Raw genomic sequence first — 20,411 nt, forward strand, 5'->3', positions numbered from 1 at the left:
TTCTCAGCTTACACAGAAAAATTTTATTAAAACTAAAACTACATTTTCTCTATCGTTCTCAGCTGCTGGGCTGCGAGGACAGGACGTGAAGGTGGACTCACCAAACGTGTGTGTGTCATGTTAAAATGAATCATCTTTAATATTATCAGTTCAAACCCACTTTGTGGCTACTTTTGTCTCTCTAACATAATTCCTCTGGCTGTGTTACACTGTACTGTAAATGTTGTGTATTTGCTTCTTCAATGTGAAAATTGTAACAAATATTTCTGTGTAAAAACTCGGCCCACATCACAGCCTGTAATGTGATAAATGTTTTTTAACGTGGAGATGAATGTAAAAATATTGTGTGCGTAAAAATATTCCAGAAAACCAAATCCCTGCTTGAAAAAAAAAACTTTGTGTACATTTTATTTTGTCAAAGATGACTTTTAGTAAATATATTATTACTTTGTATGGCTGGTCAGTGAGCAGTTTCATTTTCATCCCGTTTGCAAATGTTGCACAACTCGCTGCTGCTGCCTTCCCCGGTCTCCTCCATCTCTCTCCACTTGTGTCAGAGAATTTGAGCAGCTGCATGACGACTGTCAGCATGTGGACTCAGTTTCATACTCTCTACCCTCTTCTGAGTACACGACAGGCTTTGCTTAGTGCCACACAGCCTCGGTTTGTCAGGATTTCATGTTTAGTTTAGGTGTGTGTGCAAGAGAGAGTGGGGCAGGGAGAGGGAGCATGGCGGCACAGGGGGGGGGGAGCGTTGGAGTGTATTGCGCACAGCGTGTCTCTGGGTCGGAGTGGGGAACAGAGAGCGCGCACATGAGACAAAATCGTGACAGTGGGTTGTGCTGAAACATCCAGCATCTGTAAACACGACTGGATTATGGATGTGACTTTTGAATCGATATGATGTGAAAATGAAATAAAGCGATGGAAAAACTCATGTCCGTCTCTGCGTTTATGTAACACACACAAATCCCATCTCATCTCCCCCTCCTCAATGTTTTGGAAAAGGGCCACTTACTATAGTGCTGAAAATCTCGCGAGATTAAAAAAAAAATCGAACGCTGTGTTGGGGGTTGTAGTTTTTCCTAAGAGAGGAGCCTACATTTGCACTTTGCAGCAGAGAGGCGAGAGTTTAGGAGAAATCTGGCGCAACACGAGTGGATCTATGCGCCAAGATGGCTCAGTGCGCATACCAGTGGTTTATCAGCAGTATGATGCAGTCAGAATACCTAAAATAGACGAGTGACTCATGTCTAGGTGGGAGCAGGCTGACCTCACAGACTGGCAGCATTCGAGCCAGTGATCTGCCTCCAAACGCAATCCAAGGGGCGGGAGGACGAGTGCATTTTTCACCAATGAGGGCATCTTTTCATTCATAAAGTGGTGTGGGCAGTTTTTTTTTCCGAAAGCGTGGGTTCGGAGGGTTTCATAATCCTGACTGAAACTGACAAACCTGTTCTGGCGACAGCCAATGGCAGCCTCCGGATGGGAGCTGCTGTAATGTTCGCCCAATCGCTGCTCGTCCCGGTCTCCCTTCATACAGAAAATCGAAGGAACGGGGGACGCTCCAGACTTGATTGACGTGCAAATAAGCGAACCGGCGGGGAGGATCGGCCGGGAGGCGGCCAGTGGGGAGCAGGGGGGGCGGTGCGGATCGCGAGGTGGGCGGTGCACTTTAAATTAGGCTAGACAAGTGCTGGGGGAGTGTGTGTGATGCTACAACCTCCTTACAAAGGGACTCTCTCTCACGTTGTGGCTGGGAAATTAGAGCACATTGCCTAAAAAATTGAGGTCTCCACACACACTCTCACGCACACACGCCGAGTCACCGCAGACATGAAGTGGATGGACGCTGAGGAGATGCTCCGCAGGGCCGAGACGCCTCTCTTCTGGGTCGGCGCCTTCACCGTGGCCTCCCTGGCGCTGTGGCTGCTCTACAGGCTGCTCTCAGGCTTCAGGATCTGGGTCCTGGGGAATGGGCAGCTGCTCTCCCCGAAGCTGGGCAAATGGGCAGGTGAGTGGTGTCACGGCAGTTTTCCACGCCAACATACACGGTCACGAAGTAGACAGGTGGACTCGACGGTGATTGAGCTCAAACTTCACTTTGGCACAGAAAGGGCTGCGTTTCTGGTGCGTAATTTAGTGGTTTAATTCAAGGGGAGGCTGCTGTTGCGTAACAGGCGCGGGTAAACAGCTGTTTGACAAGATAATGCTCCTTATTAGCTCAATTGGTTGTGTTTTTCTTCTTCTCTGGCGTCAAGCATTTTCACCGTCTGCTGCCAGGGGCTCCAATCAGAGGTTTCACCCACACTTGGAGGGGTAATGGGGGGGGGGGGGGATTGCCCCACATTGGTGAGCCAGGAGCCAAATTGCGCAGGCTATGCGCACTTTTCTCAGAGAGCTGTTTAATGTGGGGGAGCTCTCAACCGGCGCACTACTGAACCACATTAACCCATCCGCATAATGTAGGACAAACCCTTATGCTCAATTAAAACGTGACCTACATCCAGATCATTTTCACTGCGTTAGACTTTTGAAAAAATGTGTCACTCTAGGTAGTTTGACACATTTCACACTTGTGTTAATCACGTTTAGCGTCACTTTGTGTGTCAATACATCCAGGTGCTGTTTTGTCATGCTCCTTGCTTGTGTCGTCGGTTTCTGAACCCTTCCTCCTTGTCACACATACCTGTCCCAGTCCATTTGCCCCACATATTGTGACATGAGGATTCCACGTCACTCCTTGGCTGTGGCTCTCTATAATGTACTTTTTCAACGTGCTTGGTAAAATATCAGCGAGTTACCGTTCAGACCTGAGTGTATTTTGGTTTTGTGTAGCCACTAGTCTCACAGGAATCGCCCTGCCATGGTTTGACCAACTTCTCCAGTCTCCTGTTTTGCGAGGACCGCTGCGTCTGGAGCCTCTTGCTGCGCAATTTTTCGAGCACTCCCCCTTTTGCATCGGGATAGGTTGATAATATCTGACAAAAGAAATATTCATTTCTCTAATACACACAACCCAGGCGATCCGGACCATTTGAATCCTTGTTTTTTTTCTAAGAACTCATTTGTTTATCTCTGCTCTGCATCGTGACGCACTTTGCCTCCAAAGCGTCGTTTTTTATGATTGGGGGGGGTTAATTGACGCCCTGGATGAAACCAAAGGCGCAAATGTAGGCTGTTACAGGACTGACCAATGTTCATGCTTTTTTTTAGTGATTGTGCTGGATTATGCGGAGGAATACCAATGCACACCGATGAGTCATGCACTTCCTCCTCACTTCGTCATCCATTGGTCATATAGAAATTGTGACGTCCCCCCCTCCCCCCCAGCAACACACACTCCCTACCTGTATATCAGATATAGCTCTAACTCTCCAACTATATGTAGCCTTTCTACACTTCTCATAAGCTAAATGACTCTTTGTCATTGTTGTTTTAGCAGAATCAGATTGTGATACAGCTTCTCTATTACATCAACTATAATTGATACATTTGAAATATTCTGTGTTACGTTAGGACTCAGATTTAAAAAGTGTAAGGGATCCTTTAAAGCAGTAGCAGATTTGAAGACCTATTTGTAAAGGATTCATATTGGACTGATATTAAAGTTCCATGGAAACTGTTGCACAAGTTTTCCGCACCATACACATTTCTCTCTCCTTCAGATACCTTTCCTCTGTTAGAGGCTCACATGCCTCTCCCAGAAACCAGTTTCAGCCACATGTCCAGTCTGACGAGTCCCTGATGTAAGACGTTGGGGCCCAGTGGGACAGGGTGGAGGGAGAGTGCCTGCAGGATGAGGTGTACCTGGTTGTACCAGATGTGCAGGTCTGGCCAGGTTGTTGGCAGTGGTGTGATATCCTTAACACATGCACTTGCGTCAAGTGGCACTATACCTGTCTCCACCTTTCATTAGTAGACACAGGCACATGTTGCAACAAGTTGAACTCCCCATACCACTAAGATCGACTTTGTATTGTTCTCTATTCCAATTCACACACGTGAACATGAGTGTGAATATTATTGTCCCACTAATACACAAAAACAGCTTCAAGACTAATTTTTGAGGTATTTTCAAACATGTAGACCGACCTTTTTCCATTTCTGTCCTCAGTCCATTCTTTTCCTGTGGGATGTACAGTTTTGTATATCAGGTTAAAGTTACCTACCTATCCTCACAGTGAATATTCAATAATAGTGTCTTTATGAAGGAAAACATTTTAATCTGTTTATATAAATACACAATTTCAGTAAACATATACATTGGATTGATGAAACTGTTTTGTATTCTAGACTTGTAGTCATGGAATTTGTGATAAGTGTGGATACAAAACAACAGCAAACTAAAATATTATAAGAATTCAAGTCACCATGCCTTGTAAGTCCAGACTTAAAAAGAAGTTCTTAGACAGACATACCTTTTAGACACATGCTGTCTGCAGGAGACGGCTGGTATGTCCTGGTCAGGCAGGTTTGGTTGGGGTCTTGTCTAGTAAACGGATCAGAAACGACTTACTTTTTAGTAAGTTTAATTACATTTGTCAGTATTTGATGGATTGGATTTTTAATGTTGAGTTTGAGGAGAAGTTTTAATGCTATCACAGAACATGCAGCCATTGCTTGCAGAGCAGAGAAGGGATTTCTCTGGAGTTTCTCTGCCAGTGACTGGTCTTCCCCTTAGTGGATGGGACACCTAGTGGCACAACAGAGGCACTGCAGCACGAGTCAAGGCGGCTTCCCCAGCCTCTCTCACACACACACACACACACACACACACACACACACACACACACACACACACTCACACTCACACTCACTCACACTCCTCCCAGCCAAATCTATGTGTGCAGCTCAGTTTTTTGTTCCTATGCCTTAACCAGATGAATGGCAGTTCTTTGGATCATGAATTAAAAACTTTTTTTTTTAATTTGGCATACATTTCTTGTGCATATTTTTGTAAAATAGACCAATCGATGCATCAGAAGAAAAGGAAGATTTGTATACATAGCAGTGAGCCAGAATCTGGCTTGCAAAGATATTCAACCATTGAATTAACATTTTAAAGACCCATCCTAGTATTTCACAGTATTATTTTTGCAGCATTTGTATGATGAAGGGCTCAATACCCCTGCTTTTATTTCCAGAGAAGCAGCTTTTCACTCTGTAGTGTAGTGCTTAGTTTTCTCCTCACAGCTCTGCTCCCTCCTCCACTCTTAGCCCCCAGCATCCCGCATTATGTAAGGGTGTGTGTGTGTGTGCTTGCATGTGAGTTTGATTTTGGCTTCAGGAATAAACATTTTGGGTGTGCGGGTTTATCAACACAGAATGGAGGTTATAGGGCAACGTTAATTATTATAGAGGGAATAGCTTTCGATGTGATTTATGAATAGGGATTACGCTTCATTCATGGTGAGGAAAATGCACGTGTGTGTGCTTCAACTGAGGCAGGGTCTCCACTTGTTCATCCTTGTGAATGTGCTTCCCCCTAGTGCTTTGTGTGTGTGTGTGTGTGTGTGTGTGTGTGTGTGTGTGTGTGTGCATGTGGGCGGAGAGAGAGTAGAGAGAGAGAACACTGCTGTTCATGTGATGAACACGCTCTGTGACATGTGCCAGAACCAGGGATGCTGGGTAAATAAAAGAAGGAAAAAAATGCTCTCTCTGCATCTCCCTCATTTAAAGCCCCTCTCAACCCTCCCACCCTCACTCCATGTCTCCATCCAGCCTGTTGTATTTGTTTCTCGATACTGTATCTTGCACTCTTTGTACCTTTTTTTTTGCCACGAGCATGTTTTATTTTCCCCACATTTATCTATTTTCTTAATCTCATGTCTCACGACAGAATTCCTCCATCCGTTCAGTTCATGATATTGTCTTGAATTGTGAATATACACGATATAGAAGTTGATTTGTAATTATGCTATTTACCAAAAAAGACAAAACATTAACTGGCAATACTGTAGCTTTAAAAACTTAAACTGTGTTTTTTCGTTACGACTTTAAAATCACTACACAGGGTTTTCTGTGAATGATTTATATCAAGTAATTTGCTCATTATATTTTAGTCTTTCAATTGTTTTCTTGTGAAGGTTAATTATTTAAAATGAAATATTCTAATTTTATCAGTAGAAATTGGCGCTTCACATGGACCAAGGAACTGGAAATTTGGAATATTGAGTGATTTAAGCGTGAGATCTTAGAGCAACTCATAATCCAGCTGCTCAGTCACACAATACGAGACAACCTGCATATCCAGAGTCACTGACTTATTGTTAAATCATGATATGTTGGTTTCAGTCCACCGTGACAGAAAGCTACTTTGTTCTTGTGATCGTCTGTTGAAATGTAATTGAAAGTTGGTTTCTGTCCGTCAGTGTTTCAACCAGAAGAATGTAGTTATGTTGTAATCTCATATCTGTAAGAACACAAACATCCCTCACTTACAATTAACACAGGCATTTCAAATAGTGTTGAAACAAAACTGAGCTTTTCTTGAGCTGAGAACCTCCACAACAGTACAGTCTGTTCTCAACAATGGCACACACCGAGAAGTTTTGTCCCCTGCCCAAGAATCACCTTGTCTCAGTGCAAGTAGTTGTGATGAAGGAAACTATCGATTCTTAAACAAGGCATGTGGGAGGGAGGGGGACTATTTTTTGCTCTGTACCCAAATATAGATGCTGGTTCTATCTTGTGCGCCTCTGAAGTACTCTTTTTTTCTTCTGTCTCTCACCCTCCCTCCCCTCATTTCTCCCTCTCCCTCAGCCCGATCAAGCTTTATTTTTGTCGACTTTTATATTACCCATGTGACTTTTTCTCCCCTGCTATTTAAAGCAGTGTGTGTATGTGTGTTTGAATATAGAAGGTGGGCGGATGGAGAATGGTGTGTGTTTGGGTGAGTGAAGAGGGGGGCTGTCTTTGGATCTTCTGCTGCATCCCTCCCTCCCTTCCTCCCTCCTATCTTTTTTCTCGCTCTGTCTCTGAGGCGGGAGGGGCTGCTGCGCGTTGATAGGCGAGTTTGGGGTGCGACAGATTACATAACAGTACGTAACAAGAGCAGGGCATACAAGGACCGCAGTCTCTCCTCACTGAGAATCTTAATTGGGGATTTTGGTGGTGGTGGGGAGGGCAGAGAGGGGAGGGTTTTTTATTTTATGTGTGTGCGTGATCATTTCAGACCTGTCTTGCTGTCTCTTTGCATAGGAAGTTAAATCTTCCTCATCCCCTGTGTGCAACAGAAGATCATTCTAAATTTCTAAAAACTAACTAGTAGTTCGCTTAGTTTCCTCGGGTGCGCATCTTTTTATATTGACACGGAAAAATTGGTGAATTAATAGAAATCTGAATCTTCACATTCATTAAATTTTAAAGCTCACTTTATAATGAGCCTTTCAATGCTGTACCAAAACAGAATTCCACCAACTTGTGTTATGTGGTCATTGATAAATGATTCAGAATCTTCTCATGCTGTCCAGGATGATCTATATAATTGTGATGATATATAATCTATATCATCACAAATATCAGCAGATGTCTGATCATCCTTTTTTTCCCCCCACTGCTCATTGCATCAGTTTGCAGTGCTGGTATGGGGGGTATTAAGGTGGATGGGTGAGGATGCAGCAGCATCCTGGCCCTGGTCGTCGTGGTGATTGTGTGATGGTGGGGGATCTTGTTGGTATTCAGGTGCTGCGGCAGGCAGGCAGCTCCCAGACGAGGCAGAGCTGGCGCGCTGCTATTTTTACTCCTGCTGCTTTTTTTAGACGCTCGGAATATAGTGAGCAGGCAGCAGCAGGGGCTGCTCCACTGCTGAGGGGAGGAGAGGGGAGGGGGACAGAAAAGGCTGGGGGATGTCAATACCTCTGGACGTGATGTGCAGCACTAAAGCACACGAGAGGAGCTGTGGTGCAAACGCGCCCCCGTCAGGGCGCTCGAAGAGTCAGCAGGGAACCGTGTTCTTTCTCTCAGCTCCAGAGCTTCAATGCTGTGGTAATGAATGAGAGGCAGTGGAGCTCACATCCCCTCTGACAGCACACGCGTTTGGACTTCTATCTTAGTGAGGACACTCATTGACATAACACTTTAACTATAGCCCCTTACCCTAACCTTAACCATCAATGCCTAACCCTTAAACCAAGTCTTTACCCTAAAACAGCCGATTGAAAATGTGAGGATCGTTTAAAATGTCCTCACTTTCCAAAAATGTCCTCACTCTGTGGTCTATGCTTAAAATGCTCATCACAAAGGTATAAGTACAGGAACACGCATTCCAACTCCATCCATTACTTTTTGCCCCATCAACACACATTCACCTTTTTTGTTGTCAGTGCACGCCTGCGTCTTCTCTGAGCGTCAGTGGCACTACTGTCAGTCACGTGCTTGCTTCCTTGCGTAGGCCCCTTTTTGTTAAATCTCTGTTAGTGTCGTAGATGTAACGTGTTGCCCACGTGAAAGGAATTAAGTCCTGCTGGGAGCGTGTGCGTGTGCGTGTGTGTGTGTGTGTGTGTGTGAGATATTTGAACAGTGTATTCTGCTTGCACATGAGTGAAAGAGTTAAATGGGTGACTTATTTCCACTCAGTTAAATTTGCAGTTGTATAAAAGTTCATAATTGAAGGGTTGTCAACAACTGGCATCAAATAGCATTCTGTTATATTGTAGGTGTGGCTGATCATCATTCTTTCTACCAGACATCCATAAATTATTCTGGGTGACAGGCCTTTAGAATATCCCAGAATACTTTATGTTCTTGTATTTGTTTCACTAACGATGGATGTTGGCAACTCCAAAGCAAAATAAAAAGGAAACGTCTCTAACTCCAGAGGAACTCTCTGTCCTCATCCCACTCGGTCCTCCTGCCCCTAAACACAAACTTCACTCTCAATGTTTATTGAGAAAATGGCACGATTATATAATGGGTGGGAGGAGTGTCGTCATTCATAACATGAGGACAAGGATTGGGGTGGTGGGTATAAGTCCTGGGGAGGGGTTTGGCTTTGGGGACACAGTGGAAACAAGTCAAAGTACAGTGTCCTCAAGAAGTGGCGATAAAAGAAATTCTGTGTTTATTCCTTTTTTCCTCTTCCATCCAGCTCCTCGTGTTTGTCTTAAGTAAATGGACGGATTATTTGCAAACTGTCTCCACTCCATCTTTCCTCCCACTCCCACACATCCAACCGACAAAGTCTCCCTTTCCATATTCCACTTTCACACTGTTTTACATCTTTCACTTTAATTCCCTTACAATTTTTACTCTTTTAAAAATTCTATTGCACTGGTTAAAGTAGTTTAGTTCAGATTTTAAAGTGATATTTATGTTACACAAATATCTGTTTTGAATCAATTGAAAGAGCAGAGTCGGAGATCCCCACTTGAAATGCATCTTTGAATTATGAGAAGATTTGAGCCAATCTGAGAAGATATGAGCCAATCACCTACAGGCTTGTGATGCAGAGGAGAGATTGACACTTCATTTGTTTTACAGTATTCTGAAAATGCACAGCCTAACATGTTGCAATGGGGTCAGGCTCTTAACTGTCATGATAAAGTTTAAAAGGTGAAGGAGTACGTGTGTTTTTAGCACACGAGACATTCTTGCACATTCACTTCTGAGGTGTCACTTCAGTTTTACTGTATGCACACACACAACACATTCTTACACGCATGCAGGTGCCGCTCTCAAAACCTGAAAGTCAGTCATGCATTCTGGTGATTGCCTTTTCTTTTGGGTATATCTTATCCAACAGGACTGGAATGTGTTGAGTGCACTGTTCGGTGTGCTTGCTAAATCAGTTTCATATTTATCGTAGGCCTATGTGAGAAGAACGTTACCAGTAGGGCTGCCCGATTAAAATCATCCTCTTGATTTACACATGAAAGGCCAAGAAAAGTTTATGTAAAATAAATAAAAACAACAAAATGAGAAAATCCAACTGATGACACACACATTCAACTCTCTTCACTACGTTTTACCTCTTTTTCGTAGTTTCTGACAAACTGATATTTTCAGATTATAACACAAGTTGGCAAGATGTAAGGACGCAGTGTGATTTAGTTATTTATACTTTAGGCTAAAATTATCCAATAGGATGTGAACACCTACATGGAACATAGAGAGTGACAGCAATTCTAGCCTTTCATGGATGTGCTGTTAGAATGAGAGAGAGAGATATACTGGGATGCTGTGGGAGACATCTTCAGACTTGGGGGTGACAGTTGCTCATGTTACTGTGTTAGTGTTTGTATATTGTTCCACCTTCTGGTCTCCTTGATGCATCAAGTCTACATTCAAATCTTCTGCATAAGACATCAGCTGCTGCCTGAGTTCTCCTTTTACCAGCTTCCAGAAAACTTCTATAACAAGGACAATTTAAGTTTTTAATCTCATCTTATTTTACCTCCAGCTGCTCTTGTTGTAGTTGATTCGTTTGCTTTAAATTCGATTTTGTATTCTGTATTAATCCCAAGGCTTTCACTTTTGCTCTTTGCTATATAGCTAATGTTACTGTTGAGTGTTTTGTTTATTTTCTGTACTCTTAAAACATAAGTTGGATGAATGAATACATTTTAGAAACATGAGGTTTTCACCTGCCAGCTATTGTGTGCCTAGATGAAGCTTATTATTCATTTCATAAAGAACTGGTTCTATTAGGAAGTGGTTGTCGTTTCCCTCCCCCAGCCATTTTACTTTGCAGTGAACGCAGCCTCCTCATCCTCCGTCTGCCCCCACCTGCATCAGCAGAGAGAGCCTGACTTGGTACAGCCTGTGCCCATTGAGGCTTTTCTGCCACGGAGTGTTTCATTCTTAACACGGGGGGATTTTTAAAAATAACAGGGATTCTGCTCTCTCTTTTTTCACTTTTGACTTTGTGCAACACTCTGTTTCTCTTTTGCACTCCCTTTCTCTCATTCACTCACTTGCCCCCCCATCCCCTCACCCCCATCCCCTCACCCCCACTGCCATCTCCATTCTATCTGTTTCTCCTTTACTCATTCGTTCTCTCGCTTTGCTCCAGTTCTATTTTTAGCCACCCCCAGGATCCCTCCTCATCCCCTCGTCTCCCCCCTACCCTCCCTACCCCACCTCACCCTCCTCCTTCCACCCGCTCCATGTTCGTCATCGCTCCCTCCTCTCTGCATCCCCTCTCTCATCTCTTTTTTTTTTTCTCCTGCTCTCCAGCTCTTTGTCAGAGAATGTCCTCTACCTCTATTAATCTTTCATCAAGCCTTTGCTAATAATATATTCATGATGCATAGCCATCCGTGTGTGTGCATGTTTGTACATTCATGTGTGTCCCCCCCTCTCACCACCACCACCTTTTTTTTGTCTTGTGTCTGTCGGTTTTCCTCCCTTGTTCTTCTTTCTTCCACCCTCCATCTCTTCCCAACCTCCCCCATTCTTCCGTCAGTCAAGCAGGGGTTGATGGGCAGTGAAGGTTTTAAAAATAGCCCCTGCTTTGCTTGACAAGGTGAGGAGAACTCTGAACACAAGACGAACATCAGCTCCTCTCCTCCTCATGTTGTTCCCTCTTTACTGCCTTTTCTCGCTGCTTCTAAGAATTCTTTCCTCTTCCTTCACCAAATTGTTGCGTTCCTCTCTGTTTCGCCGCCATTGTCTTTCCTCCATCTAAACTAGAAAAACAGATATGTCAGTGTGCTAAACTGATAAGCGATTCGATGTGGCATTAATATGCAAGAAACCCTAATCTGAGCTGCTCCTGGTGAGGTATGAGTGGTTGTGGGCGTCTTTGTGAATGCTATACTGTCTTCTGTCTTCATTCTGCTCTTATCTATATCATCTCATCTCCACCTCTATCTCATTTCTCTCTGTTGACGTTGTGGCTCAGCCTTTGTGATCTCACTTCTATCTGCACCATCTTCGAATCGAACCGCACTTTGAGAATGGACACGTCTGTAGGCAGAAGAAAAATGTTATTTGACTGCTCAAACGGTTGTCATTGCTCAGAGGTTACTCAGCTTACTCGGAGGCTTTCCCAACAAGCAGGAGATTAGAATGCGGGGTGTGTCCAACATTTGCTTCACACCTGTGAATTCACCTGTGGTTAACGTCATAACAATGAAAACATCGAAAGTGGTCAAACTTGAAGCGAGGGTGTGTCATAAGCCTCAGAACAAAGAGGTGCACATTTGTGGGTTTTATGTGCAACTGGCAGCGGTTGAGATTTATGTGTGTTTTATGTGCGACTGACATAATGGATACCTAGCATACAGCAACATGTCTTTGTAATGAGTCAGACTATAGGATGACTTGCTGAGGTCATTTGGGTTAGAGTTAGTATCTGAGGATAAATATTAATATGACAGCTTCTGACTGCTACCTATGAGAGTAGGAATTTAGTTAAATCTAGTTTAAAAAATAAATAAATAGAATAAAAAAGAAACGTCTGATCTACTGAGTGGGCCACATGGCTTTCATAGCACTGCCATACAAGCCAGTAGCCAGTCAGATTTACCTTTAGCCTCTCTCAACGTTAGTGTGATTAATAGGCTGAAACACTTGATGACACCAACGTACAATTGAAGATAAGTGCTATACAAATACAGTTATTATTATTATTCAAAGTGAAACCATTGTTTTGATACATTTGCAAGGAATATTAGGGATTTTGAGGTTTTTCTTAACTTTTGGAGACTTTGCAAAAGATCTACGTCCTCATTAGGTAAACAAGATTTTTACATAAAACCAATACTGACCATTGTTTTTAACTTTCTTTCTCTCTAGTTGTGACGGGAGCCACGGATGGAATTGGGAAATCCTATGCGGAGGAGGTGAGGCTCATGGACCCTTATTTATTTCATTTCTTTCACGGGAAAGTGGTGACTCATGCACACACGCGCACTCACACAGTGTTCACTCATAGGCCATGGTAGGGGAGAGCTCTTACAGGTGGTGGAGAGTCCTCACACACATATGCACACACTTCAACACAGGCTCATACAGAGGTAACAAGCACACGTTGAATAGGGGCTACCCTGCCACGTGTTGGGCTCACAGTGTGGGTGGCCTGGCTGTATATTCATATAGGGCCTTTGACTCACGCTGTTGCTGTTGGTGCTACCTCTTGCCACGCAATGGCAGGCCTCCATTACACAATTCTTTATACCCTGCAGAGTTCTTAGGCCTGTTACTATTCATGCAGAAACACACTCGTTCAATGTTGTTTTACCCAAAGATCAACCCGGCTGAGGCGAAGGTCTCATGTTGAATCATCGGTCAAAACATGGCCAGAATGGGGTGAAAATCCACACAGTCAGTACCACAGTTCCCAGAAGTCTTTTCTGCTCAGTCAAAAGTCTCTCTTCTGCAAGCATGGTTACAATAAAGTGAGCACAGGCGTGTTTACACATGCACTAACACGTAGGTCACTGATTGTAGTCACCTACGGATTTTAAAAGAAAAAATATTTTTACCTGTCTCAACAAGTTCCTGTAATGTTTGTATATTTCACTGACCGTCTCTCCCCTTTCTAGCTGGCTCGTCGTGGATTCGCCATGATGTTGATCAGTCGCTCTCAGGACAAGCTGGATGACGTGGCCAGGTCACTTGGTAAGTGATTTTGTGTGTGCGTGTGTGTGCATGTGTGCATGTTTGTTTGTCTTCCCAACATCATGGAAAGCTTTTCTGGCTGAGAGCACAGTGAAGAGGCTGATGAGGATGTGTGTATGGGCAGGCAGTGACGTACAACCTCCCACCCAATCAGCTACAGGGTTTCCAAGGCCGTGGTAACGGGGCGTATCTTCAAAACAAGTTAGAACATAGTCGCTTGAGCAGGAAAAATGTTTTGGAGTCAAAACACGTCTGCATAAGTTTATTCTGGAGGTTTTACTCTATTTATAAACTTTTCTTTTTCTGTCTTCCTTGCTGGACAGATTTCAGATTCTAACAGAGACTGAATAGTGACTGCCCCCCCCTCCTTGTTTAAATAGTGCCCTCTCCCCGATTCGCTCTCCCTCCATCTGTCTGTGATGTCTCCCACAGAGCAATTTCCCCTGTCGTGCCTCAAGTCCACAGAGGGGGCTGATGGGTACAGTCACGAGAAGGTTGCGGCGTGCCAAACTCCGGCACTCCTCCCTCACGATTAGTCTGACAAAGCCGTCCCTCCTTGGGCAACCAATACTGTTTCTCCTCTCTCTTTTGCAAACATGTCATTTTGACTCGTGATCACACCTAACTGGCAACCCCACAATACTGTACTCCTCCGATGTGGCAGCCTGAGCCTTAAAATCTGCTGTTTCTTTGACATGCACTCACAGTGGTGTGATGACTTAAAAAAGACAAGCTGAAGTGGACGTACTGTAGATTTCAGTGACATCTTTTTTTTATTTAACTCATTCCTTTCAAACGCCCAATCCCTTATTCTCGTTTTTTTCTTTATCTGACTCCAGCACATGGAGACAGGGACACACTCCTGGTCTCTGCTGAGGCACATCCCAGCAAATATTCTCTCATAACTCCCTCTGCCACCTATCAGCTAAACAAGTCTTTGGACAATAAATTCTAATTGCAGCAGGCCGTCAAACATGATGAGGGAGGGAGGAAGAGGGACATGGTTTCTTGGCTGGTTTGTTGGTACGCAGCGCCCCCCTCAGTCCAAGCCTGGTTCCCGAGCCTGGGTCTTATTCATTTCAATGGATCCAGGGTTTTGAAACAGGGGATTCTCTGTTGTTGGGTTAGGGTTTTGTGACTGTGTGTTATGTGAGGGCATGACTGCTCACTTAGATGACTGATCTTAAACGTTAATCCATCTGATTGCTTCCAACTTCTAAAATATTACCTTCTTTAGAACACTTTTTTTGGTCATGAACCCATATATCAATGTTAACTTGTTGTTTTCTCCTTTTCATAGAGGAGCAGTTTAAAGTAGAGACCAGGACCATTGCCGTTGACTTCGGCAAGACGGATATCTACTCCAAGATCGAGGTGGGGCTGGCTGGACTTGAGATCGGTGTCCTTGGTAAGAGAGGTTTAATTTTAATCTTTGCAGCATTCCATTCTCCTAAATGTATGATGCAAAGACCAGGAACATTCATCCTTCTGTTCTGTCCATATTTCACGTTGAGTTTGGTTTTTAATTTTGTCTCCAGATTAGTACTGTTGTATTGTATGGAGACATGAATGATCGAGCCCTTTTGCTGAGAGCGAAGCAACAAGAAAAACAGTTGACTTTTGCCATTTGTTTACAGTGTGTGTATAGAGGCTGCGTGAGACACATTGTGTTTGCTGCAGGAGATGAAGTCATGGGTCTCAGTGTTGGCAGACCTTTCTTTTTGAGTTTTACTGAACATTAGACACGACTTATGTTATTCAAATGATCCAACACTAATTCAATAAAAGTAATCTATGTTTTAAACTCCATCAGCGATATTGACTTCTTCTAGACTGAGTTCATTTTTAATATCTGATTGAATTATCATGACACTGATTTTCTTTTTCTTCAAATAAAAAGTCTGTCTTGTGTTAAACAAGCTTTAAAATAATATTTTGACCTGTATCACAATAGATTGTATATGTTTTTAATATCCGCTGTTGCTGTGTGGTTTGGATGTGACGACTGGAGCTCATGCTGTACTTTTCAGTTGAACATTTAAGGAACTCCTTGTCCTTTTTTATGATGCCAATTGTGCTGTACTGGTTGTAAGGTGTGGCTGTGTCTAGTGTGGCGTAAAAGCACTGTCTGTATCTTTTGCTTTTGCTGCCATCCTGTGGTGAAAGTTTAAGCTGGTTTGAGTTATCAAGCTCCAGTTTGTGAAAATATTCTAATAATAATTACAATTTTTCCCCCACCTTTTGTTTTCAACAGTCAACAATGTTGGTGTGTCTTACTCCTACCCTGAGTACTACCTCAACATTCCTGATCTGGACAACGTGAGTTTTAATTTCTACTCATTTTGTCTTCATTTTGTAGATTCAGTTTTGCTGCTAGTTTTCTATTATTTAAAAGAAAAAGCAATTGAATTATTTTTCAAAAGCATTTCTTCGCCTCGTGCTCCGTAGTTTTGTAGTGGTCAGTTTTTATCAGGTGTATTTTACCAACGTCTGCAACCTGTCGATCTGTTGATGGGGCTGCTCTGTACTTTATAAATGCATGATCTTATATGTGAGTGTGTAGCTGAACGGTGCTTTCTTTGTTTCAGTTCATCACAAATTTGATCAACGTCAACATGACCTCAGTGTGCCAGGTAAGTTTGCCTCAACATTGAATGACTTTTGCTCTTCGGAGTAAACCTTCCACGGACACTCGGCGTGATTATAGATGATCTGTAGCTGTTTCTTTCCTCACTTTCCCCATTTTTTGTTCTTCTCCTCCTCTTCTTATCTTTCTACCATGGTACCTGCAGTGTCTCAGTTGTTCCCAAAGCAACAGTGGTCTACACCAACGCTGTCTGTACTCGCCACCCACGCAACTCTCTCTCCCTCTGTCTCTGCCTGTCTCTCTCTCTCTCTCTCCTACTTTTTTATATTTAATATTGTAAAAGTCTTTCCCAGTCCCAATGTTCTTTTCGTGTGTTGCTTGACAATAACTGAGCTTGTCTTGTTGTTGTGCTTGTAGATGACCCGTCTGGTGCTGCCCAGAATGGCTGAGAGGTGAGTGAAATGATAGGCTTCCATGTTTTGCGACATGACTGCAGTAAGATATCAGTGTTGTGAATGAGGGACTGTGTCACAGAGCTGTGCATGGAATCTCTATATTTAATAGAAGACCTTTTTTTTTAAATTGTTTTTGAAAAAGGAAAGAAGTGTCTTTTTATAGACACAACTCTCTTAGCGAGGAGGGGTACAAGAAAATCTCCCTGAGCCCTTTCCATCACTGCATCTCTCTTTCCCTCTCCTCCTTTGTTCGCAATGCTGACAAGCTTTCAATTCACACAAAGTGCTCTTCCCACCCAATTGGCTGCTCCGTTCCCATGTGACTCCTGCTGGCCAATAGCAGAGCAGGCACATTTGGTGCTGTGTGAGGCTGAAGCGTCGCTCCACTACATCACTGCAGCAACAGGCTGCCATGGCAACGCACACGGCCACTACCACACTATTAATGTGTGTGAGTGTGTGTTGGGAACATGACTTTGTGTGTATTTGTCAGTGGGCTGAATGTGTTAAGACACAGGGTACTTACAGGTATGGGAAATATGTGGAAGTTTGTGGATTTTTAAGAGGAAATCAGCATTTAAAAACACATACAAAAATATTTTTACACTGTGCTGGCATCAGTGCTCCACATCTTGATTGAAGCCCAGTGATGTAGATGTGTGCTGTGGCAGCAGCATTGAAAGGGATGATTTTACCAGGTTCCATCAAACCTGAAAGCTCCAGAGTCTTGGAGTTGAAGGAATTCACTGTGGATTGTAAATGCCACACCCCTTTATGCTGTGTTTGCATTACAGGCAGCAAAGCAAAGTGCTAAATCTACCTTGTATTTTTCTCAGGTCCAAAGGAATAATCCTCAACATCTCCTCTGCCAGTGGCATGTATCCTGTCCCTCTGCTCACAGTCTACTCTGCCACAAAGGTATGTGAAACCTCTGTAACACAGGAGTATCCAGTAAAGATTATTTTATTGTACAATAGTGGTTAGTATCTGCTTGTTCCCTTACGGCAATGCAGCATGTATTTTGGAGGGTATTGATAACAGACTGGTATTTTATGGACTGACGTGTTAAATTTGACTTTTTCATCTTTCTCCCTGTGCGCAGGCCTTTGTGGACTTCTTCTCACGTGGCCTTCAGGAGGAGTACAGGCGTCAGGGCATCATCATTCAGGTATGTGTGTGTGGAAGTCTTGTCTGATGGAATTGCACCATCTCCAACAACACACCTTTAAAAGTGCCAAACTTTGCATCCTCACTGATAATGTTGGGTGGTTTCTGACTTGACATAAATGACAAATGATATAGAATCTGTCCCTGATGCTTTCTTCTCAGCCACTCTTGCCTGAGGGCCAATGGCATAAATGCATATTCATGAATGATGCGTCTGATGTGCCATTTTAGCCGTTTCTTGTCAGCAGAGGCAATGTTTGAAGATATGCTTTTCCACATCAGGCTTGTTTGTTCTGTTTTTAGCACCCTCTGTAGAGTTCACTCAGGTGCCACCTGGTGGTTGCTGTGTGTACAACAGATTCACCTCAGCAAACCCTGAGTGTAGTTTCACCTGATAAACCAGAGCAGCCTACAGCAAAGATTGAATGTGCATCTTTCATTCAACACACAAGACTTTATACTGACCCTAGGAAGGAGCCAGGAATCTTGTTGCTGTTGAAGCTAATTTCACACGTTCATATGTTTGTTTTATGCAGAGTGTGCTGCCCTTCTTTGTTGCCACAAAGATGACTCGTATCAGGAAGCCCACCCTGGACAAGCCCACTCCTGAGCGCTACGTAGCAGCTGAGCTCGCCACTGTGGGTCTGCAGAGTCAGACCAATGGCTACTTCCCCCATGCTGTCATGGTAAGAAGTGGAATTCACAAAATACTGAATCTATCTGGGAATACAACAAGTTGCTCTGAGATTTGGTGTTACAGTTGTAGTTATTTATGTGTGTTTATTATGGCAATTGTGAAATCAGGAGTGATAAATGAATTGTTATTTGTACCTTCGCTGCTGAAACCATCTTTAGTAGGTGCAACAAAATTAATCTTTTTTAAGATGTCTCTTTTTCTGCATTTTTGTGTAAGTAATAAAAAAAAAAAATTCTAAAACCAATTTTTTTTTTTTTCTTGCAGGGTTGGGTTACCACCAAGCTGGTGCCAAGCAGCATTGTTATCTTCCTGGGGGCCAGAATGAATCGTCTGCAGCGTACTGGATACCTGCACAGGAGGAAGCTCCGGGAGCAGAGAAATGGAACAAATTTAAAAAAAAGTGAATAGGAAGATGTGTGATGATTCTGCCGACGGCCAAAACTGTTACGACCCGGTACAGTATTCAGGGAAGAGAGAAAGTATTTAGTATCTGTGCCATTGATCCTCCAGGGTTACCAGATATTTCACCTTTGTGCCTTTATTAATTATGCACATCAGAGTGTATGACTTAATGTTGAAAACGCTAATCTGCCCTGATTTGTCTGGACAGAAATAACCAAAGTTGACAGGAGCTGAAATAATGATGAGATGGTGCTGCTCTTGGAAAAGGACATTAATATTTTTTTGTCATTGACACTGATGGTGAAATTTATACAGCCAAAAAAGAGTTATTTGTTAACCCTGCTGTTGTAAGCAGTGGAAAATGGTGGTGGGCATCTTTTTATATGTATTTGTATCATTATTTATTGTATATTTGTATGAACACACGAGCCAAACTGAGACCTTTTCATGATTAGTGTTTAGCCCAGTCCAGTTAACAAATCAGTGAACCATTTAAAAATGGCCATTTCTACTTTTTATCATGTCGATTAACTTGCAGCCCTTAGCTGTAATCATCAACCACCAGATCTTTCTTCTTTTTTCTATGATATTGCGTGTTTACAGTATATTTAAAATGATGTTTTGTGATGGGTTGTTGCACTAATGTATCATGTGTTCTAAACCAAAGTTTTTGCCTGAAACACAAGTGCCTTTTTCCTACTGATATTGATGCTGGATATAGTCGGATACACTGAGCAGGTATTGAGAAGTCAAGATGAACTGTAAAAGGATGCAAATCAACTGCTGTTTCTTCTATGTAAACTACAAAATTACTCAAAAATTCTGGCCTTTTAACGATATAAAGCCACTAAATGAAAGTCGCCCACCCTCTAACCTCTGTACATTTAGTTTTACACTGTGTTCTGAAAAGATTTAACATGGATAGAGATTATTGTTATTCAATGTAGCAAATATCTCTTCAGATGAAGACAGAACATATACACATGTGCATTTTACATCATTAGCTGTGCTGACACGCTCACACTGGTTTACATACATCTTTGCTGGAGAATTGCACTCTTTACAGTTGGTTCACAGCTGAATATCCCATGTGACTAGTGCCACAACTTGACAACCTTGTCAGTCATTCCCCTACAATTGAAGAGTCTTCATATGCTTGTTAATGTAGAATCTGAATTTATGTGTAAAATTCAGTTTCATTTACCCTGCTGATGGCAATTTATGTTTTCTACTGTTTGTTAATAAAAGTTCTGGCATATAACAGTGTTGTATCTTGTATTCATTTTTTTTTTAATTGCCAGGATAAAATTTCATCTTTGAAGACCTTTGTGTAAAAGCCTGACCCTAATGTACTCAAATGTTTCTGTTCTTCAATCATTTAATTAGACTGTAGTCTACCTTAAAAGGTAACCCTTCAACTACCAATAAAGTCAGACATTTTATTCATGTTAACTCATGTTTTTGCAAAAAATAGAATATAAGGGCTCACTATTTACCCACGTGGTGTCTTAAAACACTTTAGAGCCACAAGTGAGAA

The 20,411-nt window shown here is 42.7% G+C and overlaps 1 protein-coding gene across 1 annotated transcript; it reads left to right on the top strand.

Annotated features, from left to right (window-relative positions):
- Positions 1-1,689: 1,689 nt before the first annotated feature.
- Positions 1,690-20,135, top strand: hsd17b12a (hydroxysteroid (17-beta) dehydrogenase 12a). The gene is made up of 11 exons (XM_020079397.2): positions 1,690-2,014; positions 12,742-12,788; positions 13,491-13,566; positions 14,867-14,974; positions 15,821-15,885; positions 16,155-16,199; positions 16,571-16,605; positions 17,445-17,526; positions 17,711-17,776; positions 18,312-18,461; positions 18,737-20,135. The coding sequence occupies exons 1-11, from the start codon at positions 1,837-1,839 to the stop codon at positions 18,878-18,880; spliced, it is 996 nt and encodes a 331-aa protein (XP_019934956.1). The 5' UTR covers positions 1,690-1,836; the 3' UTR covers positions 18,881-20,135.
- Positions 20,136-20,411: the final 276 nt, after the last annotated feature.

The sequence above is a fragment of the Paralichthys olivaceus genome, chromosome 7 (assembly GCF_024713975.1).
Source record: "Paralichthys olivaceus isolate ysfri-2021 chromosome 7, ASM2471397v2, whole genome shotgun sequence".
NCBI classification, from domain to species: domain Eukaryota; kingdom Metazoa; phylum Chordata; class Actinopteri; order Pleuronectiformes; family Paralichthyidae; genus Paralichthys; species Paralichthys olivaceus.

Excerpts from the sequence above, each read along its gene's own strand:
- hsd17b12a (XM_020079397.2), top strand. The coding sequence starts at position 1,837 with ATGAAGTGGATGGACGCTGAGGAGATGCTCCGCAGGGCCGAGACGCCT. Across the intron at positions 14,975-15,820 it reads ACTTGAGATCGGTGTCCTTG|TCAACAATGTTGGTGTGTCT; the intron begins GTAAGAGAGGTT and ends TGTTTTCAACAG. Across the intron at positions 17,527-17,710 it reads CAGTCTACTCTGCCACAAAG|GCCTTTGTGGACTTCTTCTC; the intron begins GTATGTGAAACC and ends CCCTGTGCGCAG.